Consider the following 26634-nt stretch of genomic DNA (forward strand, 5'->3'; position numbering starts at 1 on the left):
TATTTTTTATTTATTTATTTTATTTGTATTTATTAACAGGAGAGAACTTGTACAGGGGGGTAGTGGGGGTGCAGAGGTCTCTAGGGTATGGGGTAGATAGGGTATGTTTACACACCAAAGTCAGAAAAGGGTTTCAGGATCCCCCTCAGCTGAGCCTTAGTGGTGTATTGCAGAGCAGAGGGGGCCGCAGGAACTTCGACAGGTTGCTCTTAATCAGGTGCAGCAACTGGTCCATCCCAGTCAATTCCCCATGCTGCAACATCCACCTAATAAAACATGATTAAATAAGTACAACTTCTCATTAGCTGTGCTGGGTTACAAGATGGCTATAAACATGAGCAAAATTATATAATTGTTCTCTGTTCTCTGAATTTTCCATGATGGGGCAATTGACAACTATGTACTACCGTTGAGAACCTGAGCAGCTTGGTAAAAAACTTACATGACATTCAGGTTTCTCTTATGTTCATAAATTGAAATTGTATGGTTTAATGTATTGTTGTTGAATTAGAACCCCTGAGTCAGGTAGCAGCTCGCATCAGATTCAAGACCCTGGTGCTCGCCTACTGGGCGGCAAAGGGAACAGCCCCTCCCTACTTGTAAGCAATGGTCAGTCCCCAAACCCCTGCATGATCACTCCGCTCTTCCACCTCGGCTGGCCACCTGGCACCGCCGCCTCTACGTGGATGCAGCAGTCGCACTACTCGGTCACGGCTTTTCATTGTCCTGGAGCCCCGCTGGTGGAATTAGCTTCCCACTGCTGTCATGACTGCAGAGTCACTTCCAATCTTCCGCCGTAGATTGAAAGCCCATCTCTTCAGGCTACATCTTAACAGTCCCTCCTAAAGACTTATTCACCCCCACTACCCCCCTGTACTAACCCTAACCCTAAGCCTAGAGACCTCTTCACCCCCGCTACCCCCCTGTACTAACCCTAACCCTAAGCCTAGAGACCTCTTCACCCCCGCTACCCCCCTGTATAAGTCTTTCTCCTGTTAAAAAAAAATAAAAAAAAATATATCTTCTTCTAGCATTGTGACTGCCTATGGCCCCTGGTCTGAGCATTGATTACTTTATCTTATTACTGATGGGATAGATGATTCAGTCGCTTTGGATAAAGGTGTCTGCTAAATGCCATGAATGTAAATGTAAATGTAACAATATCAGCAATTTCTCCTATGTAGTAGAAGGGCAAAACAGCACAAAATCATACAAATAGCTCAGAAAGATAGTGATGTGAGGGGGGTCACAATTGGCAAAGATGAGTCAAGACAACATGGAAAATCTGAAATAAGAAGATTTGGGATACAGGATTTTTCTATTTAAATTGTGTATAAAAAGTGGTTTGTGTCAGAACAGTGGGTGTTTGATAACATATTATTTAGTTGGCTGCTCTAAACGACATTGCCACTATTACTAAATATTACACTACATTTCTTAAAACAAACAAAAACAGGTAACAAGCTTAGATGGGAGGAAAAAAGAGGCAGCTTGTTTTGTATTGTTAGTTCAGGCTTATGTTTGAATTTGAGAAAATGTGAATTTATGGTTATACATGACTGCCCTCTAAAGGCTGTTCATAATAATCCAGTATTATATAATATTTTAGATTAGATTAGATTCAACTTTATTGTCATTGTGCAGAGCACAAGTACAGAGACAACGAAATGCAGTTAGCGTCTAACCAGAAGTGCAAAAAAGTGCAGTGTGAACAATATATACAGGTAGTGCAGTATATGAGCAGTATAAGTAGTGCAGTATAAGTATAAGTATAAGTAGTGCAATAATAATAATAAGTAATAATAATAATTATAATAATAAGTCTGTGGTCAAATTCATTGGCATCCACCTCACTAAGGAGAACTCAATGTTAATAATATGATTGGAGTATGCAAATTAAACCTTAACATGTTAGGTTAGAGGTTAGAGGGATATATACATTTTTGGACACATCTACTTTACCCAGATGGAAAGTCTAGCAAGGTGTAATATCCATCTAAATCAACAACTTGTTAAATCAACAATTATGGGAATCATGTAAAATGGTATATGTGGTCACATGATCTACATACAAAATACAGTATATGCAGGAAATGTAATGTTGCCATTCTCTAAACCACTATAATGTGTAGGCAAATGTAGTTCTTTCTCCAAAGGCGATGCTACTCATGACTGGAGCTCCTAATCAGACATAAGTCCAAAAGACAGGCGGCGACGGCTTATCCGCAAAGTACATGCACAGTGAGACGATAGCGGCATCAAAAAAAAAGAAAAAAAGTCAGGCGGCGTCCATTTTCAGACAGCTTATCAAGACGCAAAGTACATGCACGCTTCGCGAGCTTCTCCGTGTCACAATCCATCCCTCATACTAACTACGTTTGGATCAACGTACAAGTGTGAATCCAGCTTCTCTCACATGAGCGCCATTAAAACGGAACACCCGCTCTCCTGACAAATGAGCGCCTTCATCATTGCCAGAGAATTGCCCTGACTTCATATGAACCGAACATTTCTTGCCCAGTCGAAGTGCAATTTCTCTCATTAGAAGGGAAACAGATCATTATGTGTGCTGTAGTAAGAGAGTAAAAGAGAAAGGTGTCATACAAAATGGAAAATGATGCACTCAAAGGCCTATTAATAAGCACTTACATTTAAAATAATTGATTGTATAATTTAAAGGTACTTTATAAGATTATGTATGTTTGTGTCTTGTTTTACAAGTGTATACAGTTCTTGGCAAGAATAATAGCATGCATGTAGAAAATGTTTGGCCCCCTTAAGTGTATAGTTGAATAGCCCTGATCTAGGGAGAAAAAAAAAAGTAATCACACATGAATCAATATATTTAATTTTTACAGAGGCCTAATAATTTATCACACACAATCATTAAAATATCTCATATTTGAATACATTATTTATAACAACACGTTTATACTCAAGAGCCCTATGCAGAAAATATCTATATATGGGACATTTTCTTTTACACAAAACTTTCTGAGTACAATTGCGATAGTGGAAGAGTGTAATCTGTGTAATAACTGGAAAAGCTCAGAGTTTCTGAGGAGCACTTAAATGTACCATAGGCACACAAAGACAACCAGTGTAATATTAAACCATGTTTGATACTGTGAGCAGACAAAAAACCACATTGATAAAAAAAAACATTTTTTTGTAAATATCTTAAGATAAAGGACTGTTTCACAGACTGTACATGTGCATACTAGAGAAATATGCAGCCAAGTTCTTACTATCAGGTTGTCCTTTCGTACTAAACTCAACCCACTGGCAAGTCAGGTAGGGCAAGCCAAGCAAGGCACCACAGACACAAACAACAACTAAGATAAATTCTTTGATTGTTGTATTCTGTAAATAAAAGATCCAGCATGTCAATTCCGTCACAGTCAAATGACAGAGATGAAACAGGTGAAATGGTAAAACATTTGCATGGGTGTGATGTACACACGACATTCACGACTGATCAGAGGCTGGGTTGATCAGAGGCTGTTCAATTTTAGCATTATCAATAGGACGAGTTAATATCTGATTGTTGTCCACATTCATGACAATAGGGGATGTGTATCAGTGCTCTACATGATTGCCAGTGACTTGAGAAGAGGCCCACATAATATTGACAAACTTCATTAGAACTTTACATTACATATTGATACATATAATGTAGTAGGTAATGCCTGGAATACATCATATTTAATATTCCAGAACAGGGCTTCATTTAGGTTTCAAGTTTTGGTTCAATCATAACAAATAAACAAGTATATTCTGCAGTCTTTTTACACCAATAACATAATATAAGGACTGTTTTTGTAATAAAAAAAATAACTAAATACTAGTGTATGAGGCTGGTTCAGAACGTCTAAGTCACAATCAAGAGTTTCAGTGTAGATAGACTTGATATTGGCAGGTTCCACCATGGTGTTCACTCGCTCCTCCTCTCTGAATGAATGAATCCCACTCAGTGCAAAAGAGATGTTTCTGCTGTGTTCCAAGTCCATCATCCATGCTTCAGCTTGTTGCAAATAGCTTCCTCAAGTGTATATCTAGTGAGGTGAAACATCCACAATGCTGCAGATAGAAATGTAACGCATAGATTGAGTCCAACAACTCATACCCATTCTACACAGTGCATTTCTATCTGAACATTCAGTATCGTTGCACCCTTATAAACAAGACCCCCCTATTCCCACAGAGAGGAGAGTTGCAGGACAGGACAGGGTAGAAGACAGTGGTCATATTTCAAAAGTCTTCCCTCCACTCTTTGCCATCACATTGGAGATTGCCCACAGGGAGGAGCCTCGTTTCTTCTCCCCCAATGCATTTTTGTGAAGGCAAGGAGAGAGAGGAAATGAATCAATTGAAGGAAAGACTTTTGAGACACCCCTCAGCGCAGTGCCTGTTTCTGCCCCTCCTGTAGGAACGCCTGTTTCTCCATCAACTTCCTGAACAGGCCCTGGCGGTTGCCCAGCAATGTGGCGTGCTGGCCACACTCTACCACCCTCTGCTGGTCGAGCACGGCCACTGCGTCTGCGTTCTGGATGGTTGAGAGGCGGTGGGCGATGATTAGAACGGTCCTCCCCACCATTAGACGCTCCAGGGCCTCCTGCACCAGGAACTCATTCTCTGCATCCAGGGCACTGGATAAGGAGTCATTGTTACATGTTATTAGATATCCACAAATTGAGCTCCCTAAATGGATTGAAGGACGAGGGAGTTATCTTACCTTGTAGCTTCATCAAGCAGAAGGATCTTGGGGTTCTGAAAGAAAAAGAAAAAATATTGAAATCTACTGTACCCTTATGACTTGAAATTGACATGTGCATGGAGAATTATGTGGTAATGATCTTACCTTGAGTAGAGCTCTTGCAATAGCAATCCTCTGTTTCTGACCACCTGTTGGTTGAAGCAAAACAGAGCATTACATCATATGAGTTTTCTTCAGAACTGAAAACCTACTTCTCTGAAGTTTTAAGAAATGTATCTAGTTTTAGTAATGTTTGTAACTTTATTATCTCCAGTGAGAAGTTTAACATCATAAATAACATGATTTGCATTAAAAGACGTTTTGGAACACAAATAATGTTACTATTAGACCATTGTGGGGGGACATGCAGCGTTCGGCCTGTAGAGGGAGCTACAGGACCGTGGCCGGGGTTGTGTCGGCGAGACTTTTGTTGCACACCTGCTGCGAATTAAGTCTCGTCGGCGAATGTTTAAGATGTGTGTGCTTCTGCCATTTCAGTAGGGGAGCTAAGCTGGAGAAGGCGAGGCGAGGAGAGCCGAGAACTGAGACGGGAGAGAGAGACTTTGGACGAGGCTGGAAAGCCAAACAGTGCCAGCGGAATACTTTAAGAATAAACGGGACCAATTCCCTTATCGAGATACTGCGTCTGCCTCTGTGTATAAACGGACTTTGTTACAACCATAAAGGCAAAGGTCTGTAGTGTAATATTATTTCACCTGACAGCAGCATTCCCTTATCTCCAGAGGATGGGCTCATTGTAATGCATGGAATGGCATCAAAGTTTGATACCATTCCTCATTTCATTACATGCCCGTCCTCCGATATTTCCCTTCATCTGTCTCCACTGATCTGTATGTATGGTTCAGAGTACTGGAATGAGGGCAGTAGGGATATTGTTCTCACCTGACAGTAGCACTCCCTTCTCTCCCACCACGGTGTCGAAGCCTCGGGGGAAGTCTTGGACAAAGTCGTAGGCGTTGGCGATCTGAGCAGCGCGGTGGATATCCTGGGCCGTTACTGGGGTGGAGCCAGCAGCTCCGTATGCGATGTTCTCAGCTATGGAACAGGAGAACAGCACTGGCTCCTAGGGAGGTAGAGAGGGGGATGGGGAAGGAAGAGCAGGGTGAAAGGGGGATGAGAAAGAGATCCAACCACAGGCAGACGGAGGACTATATAGAGAGCAATACTGTATACTGAGTTCGGCCATTGAAGTTTCAACCAAACGCACTATAATGCATTCACTTTGACACTACATATTTCTATGGCAGCCATGTTGAAGCCTCCAGAGCAACTTCATTGACTTTTTCAAGTAGGATAAACCATAACCCTCACACATACAATAGTATGTGACCACCTACCTGACTGACAGTTCCAATATGACTCCTCAGCCAATAAGGGTTCAGATCTCTCACATCCCGCCCATCAATAGTGACGACACCTGTAGCAGAGGAGGAGAGAATATAGGACTTGTTAACTAGAGCCCAATTCCATTTCTCCCAGACAAGTGCTCTCATTCACTCTCCCTAAAAAACATTAAAGGAATGGACTGGTGTAACATGATGGAATTGGAAACTCCCTCAACCCCATTCTTCTACCAAGCCAATGCTTTTAAATATTGGGAGAGAGAGCGAATGAGTGCACACTTTAGAACAGACAAACGGACATACATGCACCTCACAGGCGCACACACACACGGTATTAACCTGCGTCTGGGTCGTAGAGGCGTAGCAGCAGTGACACCAGGGTAGACTTCCCAGAACCGCTGGGTCCCACCACGGCCATGACTGACCCCGCGGGCACGGTCAGACTCAGGTCCTGGAAGATGGGGGCGTCTTTACGGGTCGGGTACGAAAACGTGACGTTCCTGAACTCCAGTTGTCCCTTGAGCTGCTCTGGATGCAGGACTATACCTTCTAAAGAGACATGGGGAGAGACAGACATCAGTACTACACCCTCTACAGAGAAACATGGGGAAAGAAATATTAGTAGGACATGTAGATGTAGATGCAGAAGTTTACCACACCTTGAGGGCAATGGTGCAATGGACCCACAACATAAAGAACAGTGTTTTGCACATTGCTTTGTCTGTATGGCCTGCAGTGGAGAGGTGTGGATGAACAATGCAGTTTAGAACGGAGGGGTGTGGGGCAGTGAGGTTGTGGAAATTTGGCTACTGGTCTAGAAAGAAGGGTTGCTGGGGTGGACAATGCAGCCGAGAGGAGGGTGGTGTGTCTGATCTAGAGAGGAGGGATGGGGGTGTGTGATCTAGAGAGGAGGGATGGGGGTGTCTGATCTAGAGAGGAGGGATGGGGGTGTCTGATCTAGAGAGGAGGGATGGGGGTGTCTGATCTAGAGAGGAGGGATGGGGGTGTCTGATCTAGAGAGGAGGGATGGGGGTGTCTGATCTAGAGAGGAGGGTGGTGTGTCTGATCTAGAGAGGAGGGATGGGGGTGTCTGATCTAGAGAGGAGGGATGGGGGTGTCTGATCTAGAGAGGAGGGATGGGGGTGTCTGATCTAGAGAGGAGGGATGGGGGTGTCTGATCTAGAGAGGAGGGATGGGGGTGTCTGATCTAGAGAGGAGGGATGGGGGTGTCTGATCTAGAGAGGAGGGTGGTGTGTCTGATCTAGAGAGGAGGGATGGGGGTGTGTCTGATCTAGAGAGGAGGGATGGGGGTGTCTGATCTAGAGAGGATGGGATGGGGGTGTCTGATCTAGAGAGGAGGGATGGGGGTGTCTGATCTAGAGAGGAGGGATGGGGGTGTGTCTGATCTAGAGAGGAGGGATGGGGGTGTCTGATCTAGAGAGGAGGGTGGGGGTGTGTCTGATCTAGAGAGGAGGGATGGGGGTGTCTGATCTAGAGAGGAGGGATGGGGGTGTGTCTGATCTAGAGAGGAGGGATGGGGGTGTCTGATCTAGAGAGGAGGGATGGGGGTGTGTCTGATCTAGAGAGGAGGGATGGGGGTGTCTGATCTAGAGAGGAGGGATGGGGGTGTCTGATCTAGAGAGGAGGGATGGGGGTGTGGTTACTGACCATTGAGGGGAAACTCCGGCTTCCTGTCCAGTAGCTCCCAGAGCCGTGTCCCTGCACCAAAACCCTTCATCAGCTCAGAGTAGAACGAACTCATGCCTGGGGTACAGATAACATACTGTTAACACAGTACACACTACTAACACACTTTTATACCTTGTTAACACAGTACACACTACTAACACACTTTTATAGTAGTACACTACAACTACTACTACTACTACTACTACTATTACTATTATTACTACTACTACTATTACTACTACTATTACTATTACTACTACTACTACTACTGCTCAGAGTACAACCAGAGTACAATACCTGGGAGATGAATAACATTGTTAAAGTGATACTAACTCTGTTTGTTAAACCCTATTAAAACCATACTTATACAAATATAAGCTGTCACTGTATATTCCTTTAGGTGACAGAGAGAGTCCGCTCCTTGCATGAAACATTATTACAACAACAGAATATCAGATTTTTTCATGATTAACTAAGCTGTGATAAGTATGAACAGTCTTGTTACAAATGCCTCTTTTCTGCAGGCCGGAGGTCCCTCTCACCTGCGATGCTGACTCCCACCCAGAAGGCGTACATTAGGAAGGAGGACAGCTCTCCTACAGTCATGTATTCACTGGCCATCAGGAGACCTCCCTTATACAGCACTGACAGGATGATTATATTTCCACTCAGACCAGTCTGACAGACAGACAGACAGACAGACAGACAGACAAACACACATATACACACACACACACACACACGTGTCAGAACCCATAAGAACCAACAACACCCTTACAGAACCATGGACAGTACCTATACCCAACCATAGTAATGCCTATACAAAATCATGGTACACTAATAAGAACCCAGGGCCCCTGAGAAATACACAGGTCATAAAGCAGAAGCCTCTCTGACTCTCTGAGATCACACAACCCTGTGGTTGCCGTCTTTCACCATAGCAAGGAGGGATGAGGATATTTACACAGAATTAGCTTGAGAAAAAGTCAACTGATCTTCATTAAGAAAATGTCACCACACCAAGGAGGTTGATGACATAGAAACTGTGCATACACTGGATTGAGAAATGTTGTCTTTAAATAGCTTTCAACATGCCTCTCTTTCTTTTTTATTTCAGCAGTTATTATCATGACCATGTATGGGGAATGGGTTTTTTCCCCAGACATAGATTGAGCCTGCTCCTGGATTAAAATCTCCATTGAACTAAATTTTTATCTAAGGCTTAATCTAGGTCCGGGAAACCGTCCCTTTGAGTGTAAAATCTAGCGCTCACCGCTCCAAAAAAACCCGCCCGTAAGACTGCTTCCTTCTTGGCCAGGCTGAGGACGTAGTCAGCCTTCTCCACATACTTCTCCACCTCCGTCAGCTCCTTACCGAACGCTCGCACCGTCCGTAGGTTGCTGATCCGCTCCTCCGCCAACTACAACAGGGCAGAATAACTCGTCTAATGGTCTAATTGATGGAATGGAATTGGAATATTCTTGTTCCATGGAACAGTTTCAACCAGACATGCAAATGTCACTTGTGCGTACATGACACATTATTTTGACAGTGTTGCTCAGTAGTGATGTGCCATTACAGAGGGGCCTGCTCTTACTTGTGTGGCCTCAGCCAGTGAGTCCTGTGTGCGTCTGGATATAGAGCGCAGGTACCTCCCATACACTACCGCCAGGCCAGCCATAGGAGGCACGATCATCAACACAAACGTTGCTAGACTGGGAGACACATAGAACTGGGGGGAAGGAAGGAGGAGGGGAGGGACGGGAGGGAGAGAAAGGAAGAGAAAAAAAGGGGGGGGGGGGGTATGGATGAGTTATCAGGAAACATGAGTAGTGTCAGTAATACCTGTGAGGTCTCTCTGTATGCTCTATTACTTTCACAAAGGCTCTGTCTAGTAACTAAAAAGGCGGATTAGTGAACAAATTCATGCTGACCATTTATCGTCAGTTTTCGATGATCTTTCTATTGCCTTAATGAAGGCCAATTTTGACGTGTTGGTCCATCAGACCTTTCATGCATTTGGCGCAAGTTTCTGGGAACAAGACTATGCATGACGAAATATGTTGGAATTACATCCTGGTGTGTTCCAGTCAGTAATTACAAGGAAGTGATTCTATATTTCTATATTCAATTGTGGTGAAAGGAAGGCCTTTTGTCCAACCAGTTAGTCAACATACAGGTACAGGTATACAGGTATGTATACAGGTATCTATTGTATAGTACCAGGAACAATGGACAGGTAAATAGACTAGAAAGAGGAAAGTCACTGGGCCTGAGTGGGAGGGGAAAAATAAATCACAACTTTCTCTTCCTCCAAACTACTATATCTGAGTACAGTAACTCTAAGTGCAATTTCCCATGTGACATTTCCCAATAAGAACAATACAAATACTGATTAGCTGATTGACTAATTGATCAGTTGTTCTCACCATCATGCTGACCCCGGCAGCAGCCTGGGCGACAGCGCGGAGCCCATCTGAGAGATTATCCGTGACGGAGCGTCCAATGAGAGTCGTGTCGGAAGACAGGCGGTTGATGAGCTCGCCAGTACGGGTCTTATCAAAGAACCCCACCTCCTGCCTCAGGATGGAGGAGAACAGGGACGCACGGAGGTTCCTCACAATCTGCTGCCCTGCAAGACAACAATAATTAGTTTCTGTGAAGGTACTTCAGTGGAAACATTTTCATGTCAATTTCTGGTAAAGGCATTCCAGCAAGCTCAGAGATAGAAACACACACACACTGAGTAATCTGCCATGTAAACCACCTCTGTCTGCTCAGAAGGCCAACTATGTAGCCAGGAACCAGATTGAAGTTGGCTTTGTTTCACTTCCCTGAATATCCGTCACAAAACTTCCAATTCCAATAAGGGACATTCCAGAATGATGACGAAGTGAAACAACAACAACAACAAAATGCAGTCATGCCAGTTCCAGGCTACCGACTATGGCTGGCCTCTCACCTGAGATCTGCATGAGGTAGACGCGTGCAGCGTTGGCAGCGCCCCCACAGAGGAACACCCAAGACAGCATGAGGCAGAGGGAGGAGAGCGAGGTGGAGATGTCCTCCGTGCTGCTGGCGTAGATGGTGTCGATGACACGGCCAAGGAAAAAAGGCGCGGACATGGTGACAGCACTGGACACCATCAGGAACCCCACCGCCGCTGGTGAAGGATGAAAACAGAGACATCTTATAGCCTTATGACAGGCATGGTTCCAACACAGGTCTCCCGCATGGAAGACCCAAGTGTCTACCATTAGACTAAAAACACTTCCTTTAGGTCTGGGGGACACAAGCAGGGCTACCCCATCAAGAGAGCATGATAACAAATCACCTCTGCTACACATACACATACAGTATAGGTTACATTGAGGGGAAGGCAGAGCTCATAAAATGTCTATTTGTAATGATGCTTTTTTTAATAAAAAGCATCATTACAAATAGACCTAGTTCATGTTGAAACGTGAGAATGACATGTTCAAGTTGGATACACAGCCTGCAGATTGAACCTTGAACTAGTGTTTTATATCAGGGTGAAGAAAAAAAGACAATAAGGAAAAAGACGTTTGAGACCATTTTACATATTGACTCAACCATCTCGGTTAGGGTTAGTCTTAGAGACAGACTGAACTGTCATGACACTAAATAAGGACGAAATACACTTAGATCAGGTCACCCTCTCGACACAACTGACCTGTTGTTGATAGCTGATAACATTATTTGTGTGTCACGGTCACGTGACATTCGTGTCATTTTTCAAAGTTGTACCACGTATTAATTAATCCTAGATAAGCACTCAAAGTCAAAGTCAAAGTGGCTTTATTGTCAATTCTTCACATGTCAAGACATACAAAGGAATCGAGAGGACGTTTCTCACTCTCCCACGGTGAGACAGATAAAGTGCCCAGGCACAACAGATAAGACATACTAAAAGTAAAACAGTAAAAATCTCCTAGTCTGAGATACTTTATGAATACGGGCCATGGGGTAGGCTATAGACTTGTACAGTACAGTAGACTATAGTACAGTGATAATGACCCGAGCTGACATTATGAGGCAGCAGGTAGCCTAGAGGTTAGAGAGGCCGGTCAGCAATCGGTAGGTAGCTGATTCGATCCCCACCCCAGGAGAGAGCCGGATGTGTGCTGGTGACTGGAGGGCTGCTAGCATGATATCTAAGGTCCCTAGCACTGCTGTTGTGTACTTGAGCAAGACACTTAACACCTAACTGCTCCAGGGGCGCCGACTACGGCTGACCCTGTGCACAGAGAGCAGTTGGCAAATACAATTGTTGGTTTATGACCTACCTGATAGTCGCCAGCGCTCCGGGTGGGCGAGCTGTAGTATCCTTCTAACATCTTCAAACGGTATCTTGGTTGGTTCTTGGTTAGTGTCTGCTGTTGATGGCGGTTCTCTCACTGCATCTCTGTCAACTCCGTGTTGCGCTCCTGATTGTTTTGAATTGGTTGAGGAGCTATAATAGGCAACAGTGTGAGTGGATGTCCACGAAGAGCTGTTGAACAAGTGCCGAGGAGGTACGGTGAACTGTCCAAGTAGAGCACATGGCTTGAGAGAAGAGGTGTATACCCTCGGGGATAGAAGCGGAGAGCTCGACACGGGTTCACACCGTTTCCCACCGGTGTCTCGCCACTTTCGTTGTCCTGGCCTGAACGTCTGGTATTCTAACCACGACAATCTGTGTGCCCGGGAGTGAACAATCTTACGTTTCAAAAGATTTACTCCTCCGGTGCATCTTAACATTTGCAACAGCAGTCTCATTCTAGCTCAGAACATCAGATAGTGAGCCACATAAAAGCAAATAAATCTCAAAGACAAGGGATCTAGCTACATGTACCTGCCAATATCAAAACATAGCTCGAGCTCCTATACGGAGAAGTGCCCACAAACCTCACTGACAAATTAAATGTCATACATTCACGCCTAGGTAAATCTAACTGGAGCGTACATTCTGCTCGACTTCATCCTTCTTGTCTACACAACACTAAAGCCATGGGATGAGGCCAGCTACATTGTTCGTTTTTGACGGTTATTCAACATTATCTGTTCGTGAGTCTCATTCAGAGAGCTTGTTACGCCAAGTTATGTTATCACGCGCTGGCAGGGCACTGTCACAACAATCTGTCGGTCGATCGATAGGAGCATGTCCGCATAATCTACAGGCAACAAGACAAACCAAGCCCCACACAGTCAGAAATACACAGAACCACAGTCAGAAATACACACGAAAAGAAAGACGCCCCTCTGAAATCGAAAAGGTGACCTCGGTGAACTGTTCAGCTATGGTTCTTCTATCGTTGAAGTGTCCGTCGGTGAAATCAATGGCCGACGACATAAGCAAACTTTCGAAGACATAACGAACCAAATTGTAATCATCGATCGATGTCATTCGAGGCAAGCAGTTTGCAGCTAAAGAAACCTATTTGATGTCCTATTGAAAAGTACACTACTAAGGATATTAATTAATTTATTGAATTAATTGAAAAAGTAATCCAAATGCATTTTAAGTCTTTGTTTTCATCCCTCCCTCATCTCACTGTAACTAAGTGAAACAGAAATAGATTACATTCATTATGTGTGTTATCTCCCATTGCATCATAGGACAATTAAATGCATTTAATAACTAAATGCAGTTGTTCTTCTCCTCCAATATTTACCTCGCCTTAAAATGGAATCTATGTGGTGCTACTTTTTCAGAATGCTCTTAGTACCATTATCCTGCTATAACTGATATAAACTGTATCATGAATGTTTTGTCTGTCTGTCTGTCTGTCTGTCTGTCTGTCTGTCTCTCTCTCTCTCTCTCTCTCTCTCTCTCTCTCTCTCTCTCTCTCTCTCTCTCTCTCTCTCTCTCTCTCTCTCTCTCTCTCTCTCTCTCTCTCTCTCTCTCTCTCTCTCTCTCTCTCTCTCTCTCTCTCTCTCTCTCTCTCTCTCTCTCGTCTCAGTACTCGATTGTTTCTGTCTGGATTGGGGGGCAAAGGCAAAAGGTGGAAGTTCGTCTGTGTCTGAAGTCTGAAAACAGACCGACACGTGCTGGGGGGGAAATTGTAAGTACTGTATACAGCATCACAACTACTTTATAAATATTCATCAAATGAATAGCGTTTAAACTGTTCAGTAATTACTTACGGTAGTTATCTGCATGTTGTCAAATGCATAGCGGAATACATAGCTAGCTAGCAGTTAGCAAGGTTCCATCTATAACCAGCCAGTTAGCCAGCATGCTCAACCTACTGTTAGTCTACCAAGCCAGTTGATGATGTGAACTGTTATTGAATGAGTGAACGATCAAGTCATCTGGTTGTGTTTTTCGTAATCTGGGGAATTGTGACAAATTAGCCTCTGTAGTCGGAATAGATTGATTGATGACAATATCCAGGGTTAAACATGGCAAAGATTTGCACAAGTGAATTCAGGTTACTAGCCCATTTGGTGGCAGGCTTGCTACATTTATTTCTCACTCTCATGATGTTACCTAGTCGTTCATTTTGGGAATCAGTAAAGGGCTACATCAATTAAGTGGCTTCCTTTCCTTGTCTCCTCACCTTCATCTGCACTAATATAAAACACCGATTTTTCTGCCTATCCTAGTCTCTAATAGCAATGGATATAGGTCAGAGGAATATAGACTCTTCTTAATTTCACCCACTCCGATTCTTTGGAATTAGCAAAGAGAAGTAAAGAGAGGTGATGACGAGGGAAAGGGGTTAGGATCGGAAGCAACATTTCCATCTCTACTCGTAAGGTTTTAACATACTACTCCAGCTTTAGGTTAGCCGATGTCTCCCCCTAGTGGTCAAACTACATAACACCTCTCTCCACAGGTCAGGCTCCAGACATGGCTGCCATCTACTCTGGTATTCACCTGAAGCTGAAGAACCCCCGCACATCCTGGGAGGACAAACTGAAGCTTGCCCGCTTCGCATGGATCTCATCACAGTGCTTACTGCCCAACAAGGAGCAGGTAAGACAATAACATTACATCTCTCAAATGTTCTGTGGTCAATTCTACTGCTTATTCACTCCAAATAAGTGTATTCATGTTCTATCTATCTATCTATCTATCTATCTATCTATCTATCTATCTATTCTGTTTGAATTGCACTTATGTGCTCTGCTGTGTGTTCTCTCCTCTAGGTGCTGTTTGACTGGGCCGTCCTTGCTCTGACTAAGAGCAATGCTAAGAAGATGGAGCTGCCTCCGGAAGTGGTGGAAGGCTTGTGGACCTACCTGGATGATATTCTACACAGCAAGAAGCTTCTGATTTTTTTCAGCCACGGGAAAACCATCAACCTACGCATGGCTATAGCACAAGTAAGTGGGTCATAACTATTCTTCTTGTTATTCTTGTATCAATGGCCATCACTTTCAATTCATGGTTTTATGTAAATCAGTAGTCATTTAACAACACATTTTACAATCAGATATTCAAATGGTGCCAGTGTATTGTTAGATATTATGATTATGAGTGTTTTGTCTCTCTCTCTTTACTCTACCAGCTGATTATAGAGCGTATCAAGGAGTCTACCTCAGGGTCGTCCTCTGTGTCTCTGTCCACCGTGCTGAGCTGCTGTCAGGGCATCTTCTCCTCCCCAGTCCTCTCCGTCACCTTCACCACACAATATGAGCAGCTGGTGGAACTACTGGCTAAGCTGTGTACCCTGGCCTGTTCGAGGCTTCACCAACAGCCAAAAGCAGAGCCCCAGAGTTCACAGGAGCCTACCACAGAGCCAATGGACCAACAGCCAATCACAGAGCCTCTGTCGCGTCAGGCATTTGAGGTGCTCCTCCAGGTGTTGAACAGCTACCTGACAGTCCAGAGACAGCAGGCCAACCCTAACCGCGTCTTCACCCAGGTGACCACACACCTGCTGCAGCACCTGCTCCTGCTCCGCCATTTGCTGACCTCCAGAGCCTGGACAGGTGAGGACGACCACCGAGTCCGCCACACCCTCAGCAGGGAGATCCGGGTCAAAGTGGACACTGTCCTGCTGTCCGCCTTCTTCGTGCCTGAACACCTCCCATCCTACAAGGAGGAGCTCATCCCCCTTGCCAAGGAGGCTTCTGGGGGGAGTAAGAAAGGTCAGTTGGGGAAGGGCCCCATCTTGCCAGTTAACTCCATCCTCACCAAGCTCTGCTCCCGGGGCTACTGTGATCCATCCCTCCACTACACCCTGAGGTCCAGCTCACTCCCTCTGCTCCTCAAGTTCTCCCTGGAGGCTTACTGTAAGGGAGGGGACAACAAGGTCCTCTGCTTCCACCTGCTGACACGGTTAGTCACAGGCCTGGACCTCACGGAGGAGCTGACTCCCAGCGAGACATTCCACCCTGAGAACTGGAGCCTGACTTTGCTGGCCATGGAGAACCTCCTGAACCAGTGTCTGAGTGGAGACGTCTACAACGTAGCAGCAGACAGGATCCAACACGGAGAAGCTCAGCTGAAGTTCTACAGGAAGGTAGCTCGGCTACTGCTCAATCACACCCAGCCTGGCATTGCTGCCTGGTACCGCTGTCTGAAGGTAGGAGAGAGACGTGCACAAACATATACCCACGCGCGCACACACACACACACACACACACACACACACACACACACACACACACACACACACACACACACACACACACACACACACACACACACACACACACACACACACACACACACACAGAGAGAGAGAGAGACACAATTGAAGCCTAGGATGTCAGTGATCTTTTTTTTTAGGTTTAACTGATTACATTGTTGGACCTTGTATTGCAGTTCTTTTTATGTGTAGTTTTTGTTTTTCTGGATGTTTATCTTGTCTTTTTCCTGTCAATAATATTTTTCTATTTAATGTAAAGAGTGTTGTGATATTGAATGCACTTTAAATACAATTTGATGTAATTCTCCAGGTCCTGCTGAACCTAAATCACCTGATCCTGGAGCCAGACTTGGATGAGCTGCTGTCCTCTGCCTGGGTGGACTCTCATTGTCCTGAGCCACGTGTTAGGAAGGCCCGGGAGGCGCTGGTCTCTGCCCTCCTCCGCACCTACACCAAGCTCCGCCAGCTCCCCCGCCTCACCCAGGAACTCCTCGTTGTCATCTGTCGCCCCGCTGCCACCGAGCTCAGACAGATGATCCTCACTGGAGGGGTCCACAGCACTCTTAGCACCTGTCTGTTAGACAGCCCCCCCAGCCAGAGCCTGGAGATATGCAGCTTGGTGTTGGAGAGCATTGAGAGCTACATACTCCCTGACGTGGAGAGGAACACAGACATGTCTCTGAAGGTGTTCTCTCTTAGTGTGCTGTTACACTCTGTCCTGTTCAGTCTGAAGACTCTTGACAACAGTACACCAGTGCCCATAGTCAGACAGACCCAGGCTGTGATGGAGAAGATACTGCAGGTTGTGAAGCCAGTGTTACAGCTCTGTCAAAGTCAAACCCAGCCCTCAGACAGCTTCTGGTGTCAGAAGGTTCTAGACTCAGGCCTGTTGCTAAGATACACCTGGGTGGAGGTGGACACCCTCTTTATGATCCACTGTAGTAAATACACGTCTCCAGCTACCCCTGCTAATGCTAACATATTAGCCAACATCACTAGTCTCCTCTCTGGTGTGATAGTAACAGACAGTGACCAGGTCACTCCTATAGGCCAACACTCTAGCCCTATGAGCCAGCTCCTCCTAAAACTCCTCACTCTGCAACAGATCAAGAAAGTCCTGTTGAGCAATGACCTCTTGGCCCAGTCTAGCACATCAGAGGTTCTCTCTAAAGCACTCCAGTTTATAGTGGGGATAGAGGACCCTCAACTAGGCCAGTGCGGTGACCAGCTATGGGACCGCCAGGTCAGTAGTGTGGATGCCAGCACGTACCCTGTGGCACACTGGTATGTAGTGACCTCTAACTTACCTCTGCTCGCCCCGTTCCTCTCAGAGAGCGACATGTGTCACATAGCTGACCTCTTCCTCACCTCCCTCCTCCTCAGAGAGGCTGAGGATTCCTCAGTGTTGTCTGTCTCTCTCATCTCCAAACACTTGCTCCAGAGCCTCATCCTGGTCGAGTTGCCCGCGTTCTACTCCGCCGTGGTCCAATCCGTCACACAAAGGATTGTGGGGGTTCTCCTCAGCACATCAGACGCAGCCTTGGCCTGTCCATCACTTCTGAGGTTTAGTGAACTTGCTGGAGAGAAAGGAAGTGTAATTAACCGATCAAATGGTGAAGTCAGTGAAGCTCCTCCTACTCAGAAGAGACTGGAGTCCCTAGGTCAGGAGATTCTGAATTCTAGTACGACTGGAGCGTCCTCCATCACTCTATCGGAAACCCAGACAGATCAACTCCAAAGGTTGCTCCAGGTCATCAGAGCCCTGAACCCAGATGGGATGTCTCCTGAAGACTTCTCAGGTCTCTTCCTGCTCCTCTTACTCATGGCTACAGACATACAGCCTCATAGTGATGCACCCCCTGCTGTGACTGTCCAGCTGCTGAGAGAGCTCCTCAGTCTGATGGGATGTCTCCTGACAGGAAGGAACTCCCACTGTGTACTAAAAATCCTCCACGGCAGCAGCCTTCTAGAGTCGACCATGACAGCTCTCTTCTTACACAGCGACAGGGGCCTCTTTCAGACAGCAGACAGCTCTGATAGGCTGGCCGTCCTCAGGGCCGTGCAGGCCTTCATCGAATCCCTGGTCCAGCTGATCATACACAGGAAGAGCAGTGTGCGTCTCAACCTGGAGAAGTTCACCAGTTACATGTTCAATAGTCAGGTAAATGTGATCATTATTATAATACGTTTAATTTGTATGTTCTTTAGCAAATCATTTCTTTCATCAATTTCTTTTTTCATCAAGTGTTGTCACAAAGCAAAATAAATACACACTAAAAGCAATAACCAGTAACTATGAAATGTAAATGGAAAAAAGGGTAGTTGTTGACAGACGGACAATAATTGCACATATTTTACATGTTTACAGCCCGAACGAAAGTTATATAGCATTCTTATAGCATTCTGTGGTCCTAATGCGTTACTGCTGTTACATCTCTGTTTGTTGTTCCATCCCAGGTGGCCGTCGCAGCTCCCTCTCCCCGCCAAGCCCAGCCACAGACACACACAGAGCGTGTGTTCTCTATCCAGCTCCTCCTGGCCTCTCTGACATCCCTGTCCCAGGTCATGACCTCTAACCTCAGGAAGGGTAAACAGCTGGACGAGACCCTGAAGGTTTTGTTACAGAGGACCACGGCAGTGATGGGCCCAGCCCTCCAGGCCTCCCTGGGCCTCCTCTGCACCCAGGCAGGTGGCAGTTTGATGGGCCAGGCCTTCTATGTAGACGTGGTGACTCAGATGGTGAAGAGCGAGCTGGCCTGCTGTACCAGCGACAGGCCACAGGGAGGAGCTAGTGAGACCACCACCACCACCATCCAGGAGAGCCTGAGCCACATGGGGCTGTACAGAAGCTTCAGCCAGCAGATCCTCAGGGAGATGTGTCCATCCCAGCGGCCCATGGACTTCCTGATTTCATCTCTCCACTTCCTGTCGGCATACTATTCTGCTGTGGTGAAGACCGAGGCAACAGACCTAGAAGATCTGTTTGTGTCAGTGCTGGCAAACGTACACAAACTGCTATCAGGTACACTTGAATCCTGTTGTGCCTTTGTGGATGTTTTTGTTGTCTATGGGCTAGTAAAAGTCAACTAAAAAAGTCAACTGAAACCTGTCACCGACAGATCTACATGAATGATTCAGATTCAGAGCTTGGGCAATTGGTCTCGGAACTAACATTAATTACAAACACACACATTACAAAAACACAATATGAATAATTATATCTTTAGAGGACTGATTTTAGTATGTCACATGTTTTGAATTTTTGTACATTAACCTATTCTCTCCACCCCGCCACTATAATACATGCAGATGTCTTAGAATAACCAAATCCCAGTTACAGTATATGGATGACTATAACAGGCTATATATGGATACATAGCTTCATGCATAGATACTTAATAAAAGGTACAACAACAACAAAGAAAAAACATTATAAAAGGTATGATAAATGTATTATTTAACCCCATACTGACCATGTTTCTGCTGTGTTAGCTCCCTGGATGTCAGTATCAGAGGTGTTGGCCCTGGAGGAGCCAGTGGAGGAGCTACTACGCCCCCTGGTGGTCAGGAGTACTACAGAGCAGTTCCACCTGGTGCTGTTGCTGCTCAGAGACGGATTGGACACGGCCAAGGTCCGGGGAGGCTCACACAGGGTAAGGATGCTATCATGTCATAGGGTTGAGCTGCTGTTAAAGGCTAGTACTACCAAAACACACTGACTCACACACTTAACTTTAATGAGTCCATAGTCCCATTGGAGAGCATCAAACAAGCACAGCATTACATAACATTCACAACCCAATACACAGTTAAGGGGATAACATACATTTACAACAACATGTGTATAAATATGTGAGATCCTTCTAACAAGTTGCTGTTTATGATGAATGAGTAGTGGTACATCAAAGACTAGATGATCTTCCTACTGTGTATGGGCCACTAAGCTTTATTCAACCACTTTCAAAACTTAGTCATTTTCTATTTTAATACTACAGAAGAATAGAATTCTCTCCTGTCAGCTCTCCTCTGCAGGGTTTCTGCCTTAAAAGGTTGTGCGGCTTGAGTTGACAGACTCATAAGAACGTGTGTGTGTGTGTGTGTGTGTGTGTGTGTGTGTGTGTGTGTGTGTGTGTGTGTGTGTGTGTGTGTGTGTGTGTGTGTGTGTGTGTGTGTGTGTGTGTGTGTGTGTGTGTGTGTGTGTGTGTGTGTGTGTGTGTTCGTTCCAGGAGGTCCTCTCAGCTGTGAGCATCACCAAGCTACTGACCAGGGTCCGGCTACCAAACCCCTGTTATAAAGCTCTGTGGCTCATTGCTCCTCAGATCATATCTGCCCTCGTGGTGAGTACTTGCTGTCTGTGGCATCATTATGGCTAGGTTTTATTAATCCTAGACTAAAATGCATCTTCAATGGAGATTTCCTATTGAAAGTTCTAGTTCAAGACTAGGCTAGTATTTAGTTTAAGACTTGGCTTAATCTGTGTCTGCCCTGTCAGCCCTAGGTGTCCTTGCAAAATATGACCTCAAGTACATTCACATGAAAGTTTGGCACAATCTGACATTTGGTTTATATTGGTATTCATGTGTGCTCACTTACAAAACTGACTTTGGCAGAGTTTGAACATGGACGAGAATGGAGAATGTGTTTTCTATCTAACTCAGTTTCCCCCTGAGGACACAGCAGAGAATACCACTATAATCAAAACCACAGGCTGCTGTACTTCACCAAAAATGTCACACTGCTCTACACACACACACACATGCACACACACACACACACACACACAAACACAAACATGTCACACTGCTCTATGCTCTACCCACCCTCTCTCCTGACAGGGATACCTACCTTCCTCTCTCTTTGTTTCTATCTGTCTCTCTCTTTCCCCGTCTCTCTCTGTCACTCTCTCACTCTCTTCCTTTCTTTACCTCACACTCTCATTGTTAACCTCTCTCTCTCTCCCCCCTCCTCTCTCTCTGTCAGTTCATAGTGAAGGAGACCAGTCAGGAGACATCCCTGAACGCTGCTCTGACCGTGCCTGCATTGAACACCCTGACCGCGGTCCTCCGTCAGGGGGAGGGTATGCTCTCTAACCCCCACCACGTGACCATGGTCCTGGGTGCACTGCAGCTCACCCCCCTGGATCACCTCCCTCTGAAGGTCTACCATGCTACGTTTGAGGCTGTCCACGAGACTCTGTTCGCTGTCATCCAGTGTCACCCACAGGTACACACACTCTAGCACACACACACACACTTGCATGCACACACAAACACACTCATACACCCTAATATACGCACACTACAGTACACATTGGGTTCTTTGATATGTGTTTGTGCCTGGGGGATGTTCTGTCTAACACACTGGTCCTGAGAAGCTTCTGGAGCACAAAGAGCTCAGTTTCTGCAGTACTAATCCATCCTAGTGGATTAGTCTCATATTCACACATACAGAACCTTCTGATTCCCCTGGTCTGTTCTCACACACCTTCAGGGTGTGGGAAGACGTGTTTGCTGTGGATTCCTCCACCAAGCTGTGTGCTCTGTGCTGTTCCTACAGTATGATTTACCAATCGGTCAGTCAGAGGGGTAATGGGTGGAAGTACAGACCCTCCTACCCTCACCCCCCAGAGCAACATGCCAGAGACGTGTCGTACCGTCCTCCTCCCCCATCACCTCTCTTTCCAACAAACATTGAAGTCCTGTGTGCTGTGGAGTTCTCTTTATGACATATTCTCTATATGTCCGTCTGCCCATCCTCAAGGCTACTCTGTTGGGCAACCAGGGAAAACCTCTGGCTGTAGGCCTTCCACCATCTCTCACTTCACATCCAATATCTGTAGCAGAGGGTTATGTTTGTGTGGAGAGGGCTGCTGTGGCAGAAATGGGCTGCTGGTCTGTGGCAGGGGAGGCCTAAGTGGAGGCAGATGTGGGGCTGGCGAAGGGGGGCAGGGCAGGTCTCTTGTGTGAAAGGGGGAGGGAGGGCAGGAGGGCACATGTCTCTGGCATGTTGCACTGGGGGGTGGGGAGGGACATGTTTCTGGCATGTTGCTCTGGGGGGTGGGGAGGGACATGTCTCTGGCATGTTGCTCTGGTGGGTGTGAGAGGAGGGGGTGGATAGGTGGGGGGACATCTCTGGCATGTTGCTCTGGTGGGTGGGGGTAGGAGGGTGCATTAAACCCATTACCCCTCCGACTGACTGACTGATTGGTGACTCATACTGAAGGAACAGCAGAGAGCACACAGCCTAGGAACTCACACATGGCCTGGCCAAGCTCTCTCTTCTCCTTTTTTCCCCTCTTTCCTTCGTTTTTTCCCCTGTCTTCTGGAGAGGCTGACTTGCACATGGGCCTGTTGAAGGAGGCAACTCTAACAACTCTATGCCAAACATAGACCCACAATTAACTCAGCTTCATAATGTCTTTAAAGAAATGCTGACATCTCCCTTATATACAGTAAAATTCTGTTGAAAGCAGTATGCAGTTTGTGAATTGTAATATCTCAATCAAATCTGATATAAATACCAAATGTATTGTAATGTTGCCTTGAGTGTTGTGTAACTGTTCTGATGTGTGTCCAGTTGATGCTCAGTGTTGCGTGTGTGTGTGTGTGTGTGTGTGTGTGTGTGTGTGTGTGTGTGTGTGTGTGTGTGTGTGTGTGTGTGTGTGTGTGTGTGAGTGTGAGAGAGAGACAGAGAGAGACAGAGAGTGTTCAGGTCATGCTGATTGCTACGTGCGTGTCGCAGTAAGGGTTGTGTAACTGTTCTTCCTGGTGTATTGCAGGTGATGCTGAAGGCGGCTCCGTCTTTCCTCAACTGTTTCTACCGCCTGGTGGCGTCCATCATGCAGGAGGGAAGACAAAAGGGAGAGGCAGACAGAGGTACAGTAGACTATAACACACACCGGCACCAACGGCACACTTTTAATATCGTCTACAAGATAACAGGAGTGTAAAAAAGGGAGAGGCAGACATGGGGAAATTCTTTGGCAACAACACACACATGCTATCATCTACATGATAACTGATATGAACAGAATGGAGCGGCAGAAAGAGGTAGGCCTGCACCAGGGAGGCTGGTGGAGGGAGAAATCGGAGGACAGGGTCATTGATACCATTCCTCATTCCATTCCATGCATTACAAAGAGCCCGTCCTCTGATTTCTGCCCCCACCAGCCTCCCCTGGCCTGCACCGTCAGCACATTATTACTATTAAATAATAAAAGATGAGCCTGCCTGATGTACTGGGCCAGAGGGAAGACAGGGGAAAGGCAGACCAAACGGAGGCTTGCACCAACAGCACACACTCCATTCTCAATATCATGTACAAGTCTAATAGATATATTAAACTTGTACATGATACAACCACAACCAATCAGTGCTGCAGTCTAGAAATGGTCCAACTACAATAGGCCTCATTGTCCTCTAATGGGCTAAACTGTTTCAACAGTTTGAACAGTTTTTTTTGCTGACGGTTAGAATAAACCACATAGTCTAAAAGATAACCCTAACCCTAACCCTAACCATTTAATCATTCTAATTGTCTTTCTGTTGCTCCAGTTTACTCTTGGCGGTTAGGATAAATATCTTGGCTAATACATAAGGCTATTTTCTACAGAATTACACTGTCCAAAATAATTCACAATTTATTAATTCATATTCAGTACGAATCACTACAGCCTCAACTGAACCTCTGAATTTGAATCGGCTGTTCAAACTGCTATCAGCAGTGTCCTGTTCAAGTCTGTGTAGTACATCACTCACAATTGGAACTGAGAAACCAGAGGTGCCTGTATACAGGAGCTAATCTAGTTTGGAATCAGTTCTTTCCTCTCTTTCTCCCCCAACCCTTGAGTTGTGCCATCTTATCTCTCAATATTATTCATGTTATGCATCATTGTAAATGTTTCACCTAACTGAATGCCCCCGCCCCCCCCCCCCCCCCCCCCCCCCCCGTCTTAGCACCCGAGTCAGACTCTGAGGTGTTGTTGAAGTGTGCAAGGCTGGTGGAGAGGATGTACTCCCACATCGCCACCACGGCAGAGGGCTTCACCACGCTCTCCTCCTTCATCGTAGCTCAGTACATCAGTGAGCTGCAGAAGGTAACATTCATCCTCTTCTCTTTTTCATCCTTCACTCATAACATCCCAGAGATTGGTCTAATGGTGTGTTCCTCAATCCTGGCCTCGGAGAGGCGCAGTATTGCAGGCTTTGGTCCCAGTTCAGCACTGACAAACATGATTCAGCTAACCAAGGTTTTGAAGATCAGTTGATCAGGTGTGATGGCACTAGGCCTGGAAGAAAACCAGGACTCTCTGCAGCTCTCCGGGACCTGGAATGAGTTTCACTGAGCTTTTGGATAGTACTGCTGGCACATATTCTCCATAGACACAGGGGTTCCACCCACAAGTCTAGAACTGTCTGTGCTCCCTGTCTTCTCTGCACCTTAATTTACACTACAGAGCCGAGCTGAGTTGGGCTGGGCTGAGCTGGCCTGGTTACGCATCCACCATAGTTGCTGAAACAGTGCTGAAAATGACAATGTGAAAAGCAAATATCTGAGCTAGCGCAGTATGGTTCAGGTCGGCCCTGTAGTGTGTGAAGTCCCTATCTGTCTCCTCTCTCTGTGTCCTGTCTGTCTGTCTGAATAAAGCAGAAGGCAAAGAGAAATTATTTAGGCTCCTTAATCTCTCATGAAGTCAATCCACACACGTGCAAAGTGAGTTCAGGGCTTTTAATATGATCCACACTTGTTTGTTTCTCCAAGTGTGGTACTGCACGTAGAGCCGCTCAAGCCAAAAGTCCTGTTGCCGTGGGATTTGAGAGAAAAAGAGAGGGAGGGATGTGAGAGAGAGGGATTTAAAGAAGAGAGAGCATAGTCAGAGTTTTCATTTCCTGTTAATCTTGTGTCCTGTACTATGCCAACAGTTCCTCTAGGTACAGCTCAGAACTGCGTAGTGCCTGGTCCTCTCGTTTCTCTTTCTCTTTCTCTCTCTGTCATTATGATGTGAGGCTGGCTTGTCTAAGCAGTTCTGCTACTGTACAGGACTTCCATGTGGAGAGCCTAGCTAAGCTATGCTACAGTACAGTTTTTCCTAGACTGCACTGCAGTCATGCCATGTACTGTAACATGAGTCCAGGCCCAAGTCAGCGTTTTCCATGGAGTGTGTGAGGATGCATGAGGTTGGATGTGTAATGAAGGAATTCTTGTGGAATTCTGAGGTCTGGCCCTGAAGCTCTCCTGTATGACTGGAAAAGCTGTATTGTACTGTTCCTCGCTACTGTAGCTAGTAGGTCAGCATATAGCCTATAGCTAGCCAGCTATAGCAAGCCTATAGCCTAAAGCTAGCCTAGTTACAGTTATAATAATTTAACTTTATAGATGTAACAGGCTGTCTACAGTTAGATTGAGCCTAGAAACTTGTGTGTGTGTGTTAGATTTTGTTAAGGTAGTTTCCTGTGTCCAGCTGGCAGTACACTCTGTTCTACCCTGTTCACTCTCAGCTCTGATGCTGCCTCAGTTCTCACACACACAGTACAGGTGGAAGAGAGAGGAGGCCAACACTGATGCACAACCGGTTCTCTCTCTCTCTCTCTCACACACAGGATGACGTTTCTGAGCTCATTTTGATACCTCTTCTCCAGTTCTGAGAAGCTCTTTGCCTGAACTGTTGGCCTTGTTGTTCAGAGAAAAGCGGACAAGTTGAAACCCACTCATCTGTGTTGTAGCTGTATCCAGGTTAGCACTGGAGTTAATAATCTCTCCTCTCCTCCCCCCAGGTGACCATCCAGCCAGAGGTTAAGGCCCACCTGACAGAGGGTGTGTACAGGATCCTGGATCTGTGTGTAGAGAAGGATGTTAAGTTCCTGAGCAGCACTCTGCAGATAGGGCTCCGAGAGGTGTTCAGTGAGCTCTACAGCAGCTACACACACTACCACAAGACCCAGAGGCAGGGAGAGGAGAAATACACTGCCTGAACACACACACACACACACACTACCACAAGACCCAGAGGCAGGGAGAGGAGAAATACACTGCCTGAACACACACACACACACACACACACACACACACACACACACACACACACACACACACACACTACCACAAGACCCAGAGGCAGGGAGAGGAGAAATACACTGCCTGAACACACACACACACACACACACACACACACACACACTACCACAAGACCCAGAGGCAGGGAGAGGAGAAATACACTGCCTGA

The 26634-nt window shown here is 45.9% G+C and overlaps 2 protein-coding genes across 2 annotated transcripts in view; one reads left to right on the forward strand and one right to left on the reverse strand.

The window, feature by feature from the left end:
- Nucleotides 1-2844: 2844 nt before the first annotated feature.
- On the reverse strand, nt 2845-13124 carry abcb10 (ATP-binding cassette, sub-family B (MDR/TAP), member 10). Its single transcript, XM_083694888.1, has 13 exons — nt 12117-13124; nt 10772-10972; nt 10239-10441; nt 9407-9541; nt 9083-9229; nt 8352-8487; nt 7789-7884; nt 6460-6669; nt 6115-6194; nt 5660-5840; nt 4862-4905; nt 4736-4770; nt 2845-4649 (listed from the first exon to the last, which is right to left on the reverse strand). Exons 1-13 carry the CDS (start codon nt 12586-12588, stop codon nt 4397-4399), a joined length of 2193 nt encoding a protein of 730 aa, XP_083551014.1. The 5' UTR covers nt 12589-13124; the 3' UTR covers nt 2845-4396.
- A 686-nt stretch (nt 13125-13810) lies between these two features.
- urb2 (URB2 ribosome biogenesis homolog) overlaps nt 13811-26634 on the forward strand; it is a 13140-nt gene continuing 316 nt past the window's right edge. Inside the window, exons 1-12 of the mRNA XM_083694877.1 lie at nt 13811-13874; nt 14652-14791; nt 14965-15141; nt 15327-16346; nt 16723-18573; nt 18870-19434; nt 19905-20065; nt 20639-20749; nt 21393-21635; nt 23191-23287; nt 24368-24507; nt 26186-26634. The exon at nt 26186-26634 is cut by the window's right edge and continues 316 nt beyond it. Of these exons, the coding sequence (XP_083551003.1) occupies nt 14666-14791; nt 14965-15141; nt 15327-16346; nt 16723-18573; nt 18870-19434; nt 19905-20065; nt 20639-20749; nt 21393-21635; nt 23191-23287; nt 24368-24507; nt 26186-26383 (4689 nt within the window). The 5' untranslated portion in view covers nt 13811-13874; nt 14652-14665 and the 3' untranslated portion in view covers nt 26384-26634. The remainder of the gene's footprint in view (nt 13875-14651; nt 14792-14964; nt 15142-15326; nt 16347-16722; nt 18574-18869; nt 19435-19904; nt 20066-20638; nt 20750-21392; nt 21636-23190; nt 23288-24367; nt 24508-26185) is intronic.

The sequence above is a fragment of the Argentina silus genome (assembly GCF_951799395.1).
Source record: "Argentina silus genome assembly, chromosome: X".
NCBI classification, from domain to species: domain Eukaryota; kingdom Metazoa; phylum Chordata; class Actinopteri; order Argentiniformes; family Argentinidae; genus Argentina; species Argentina silus.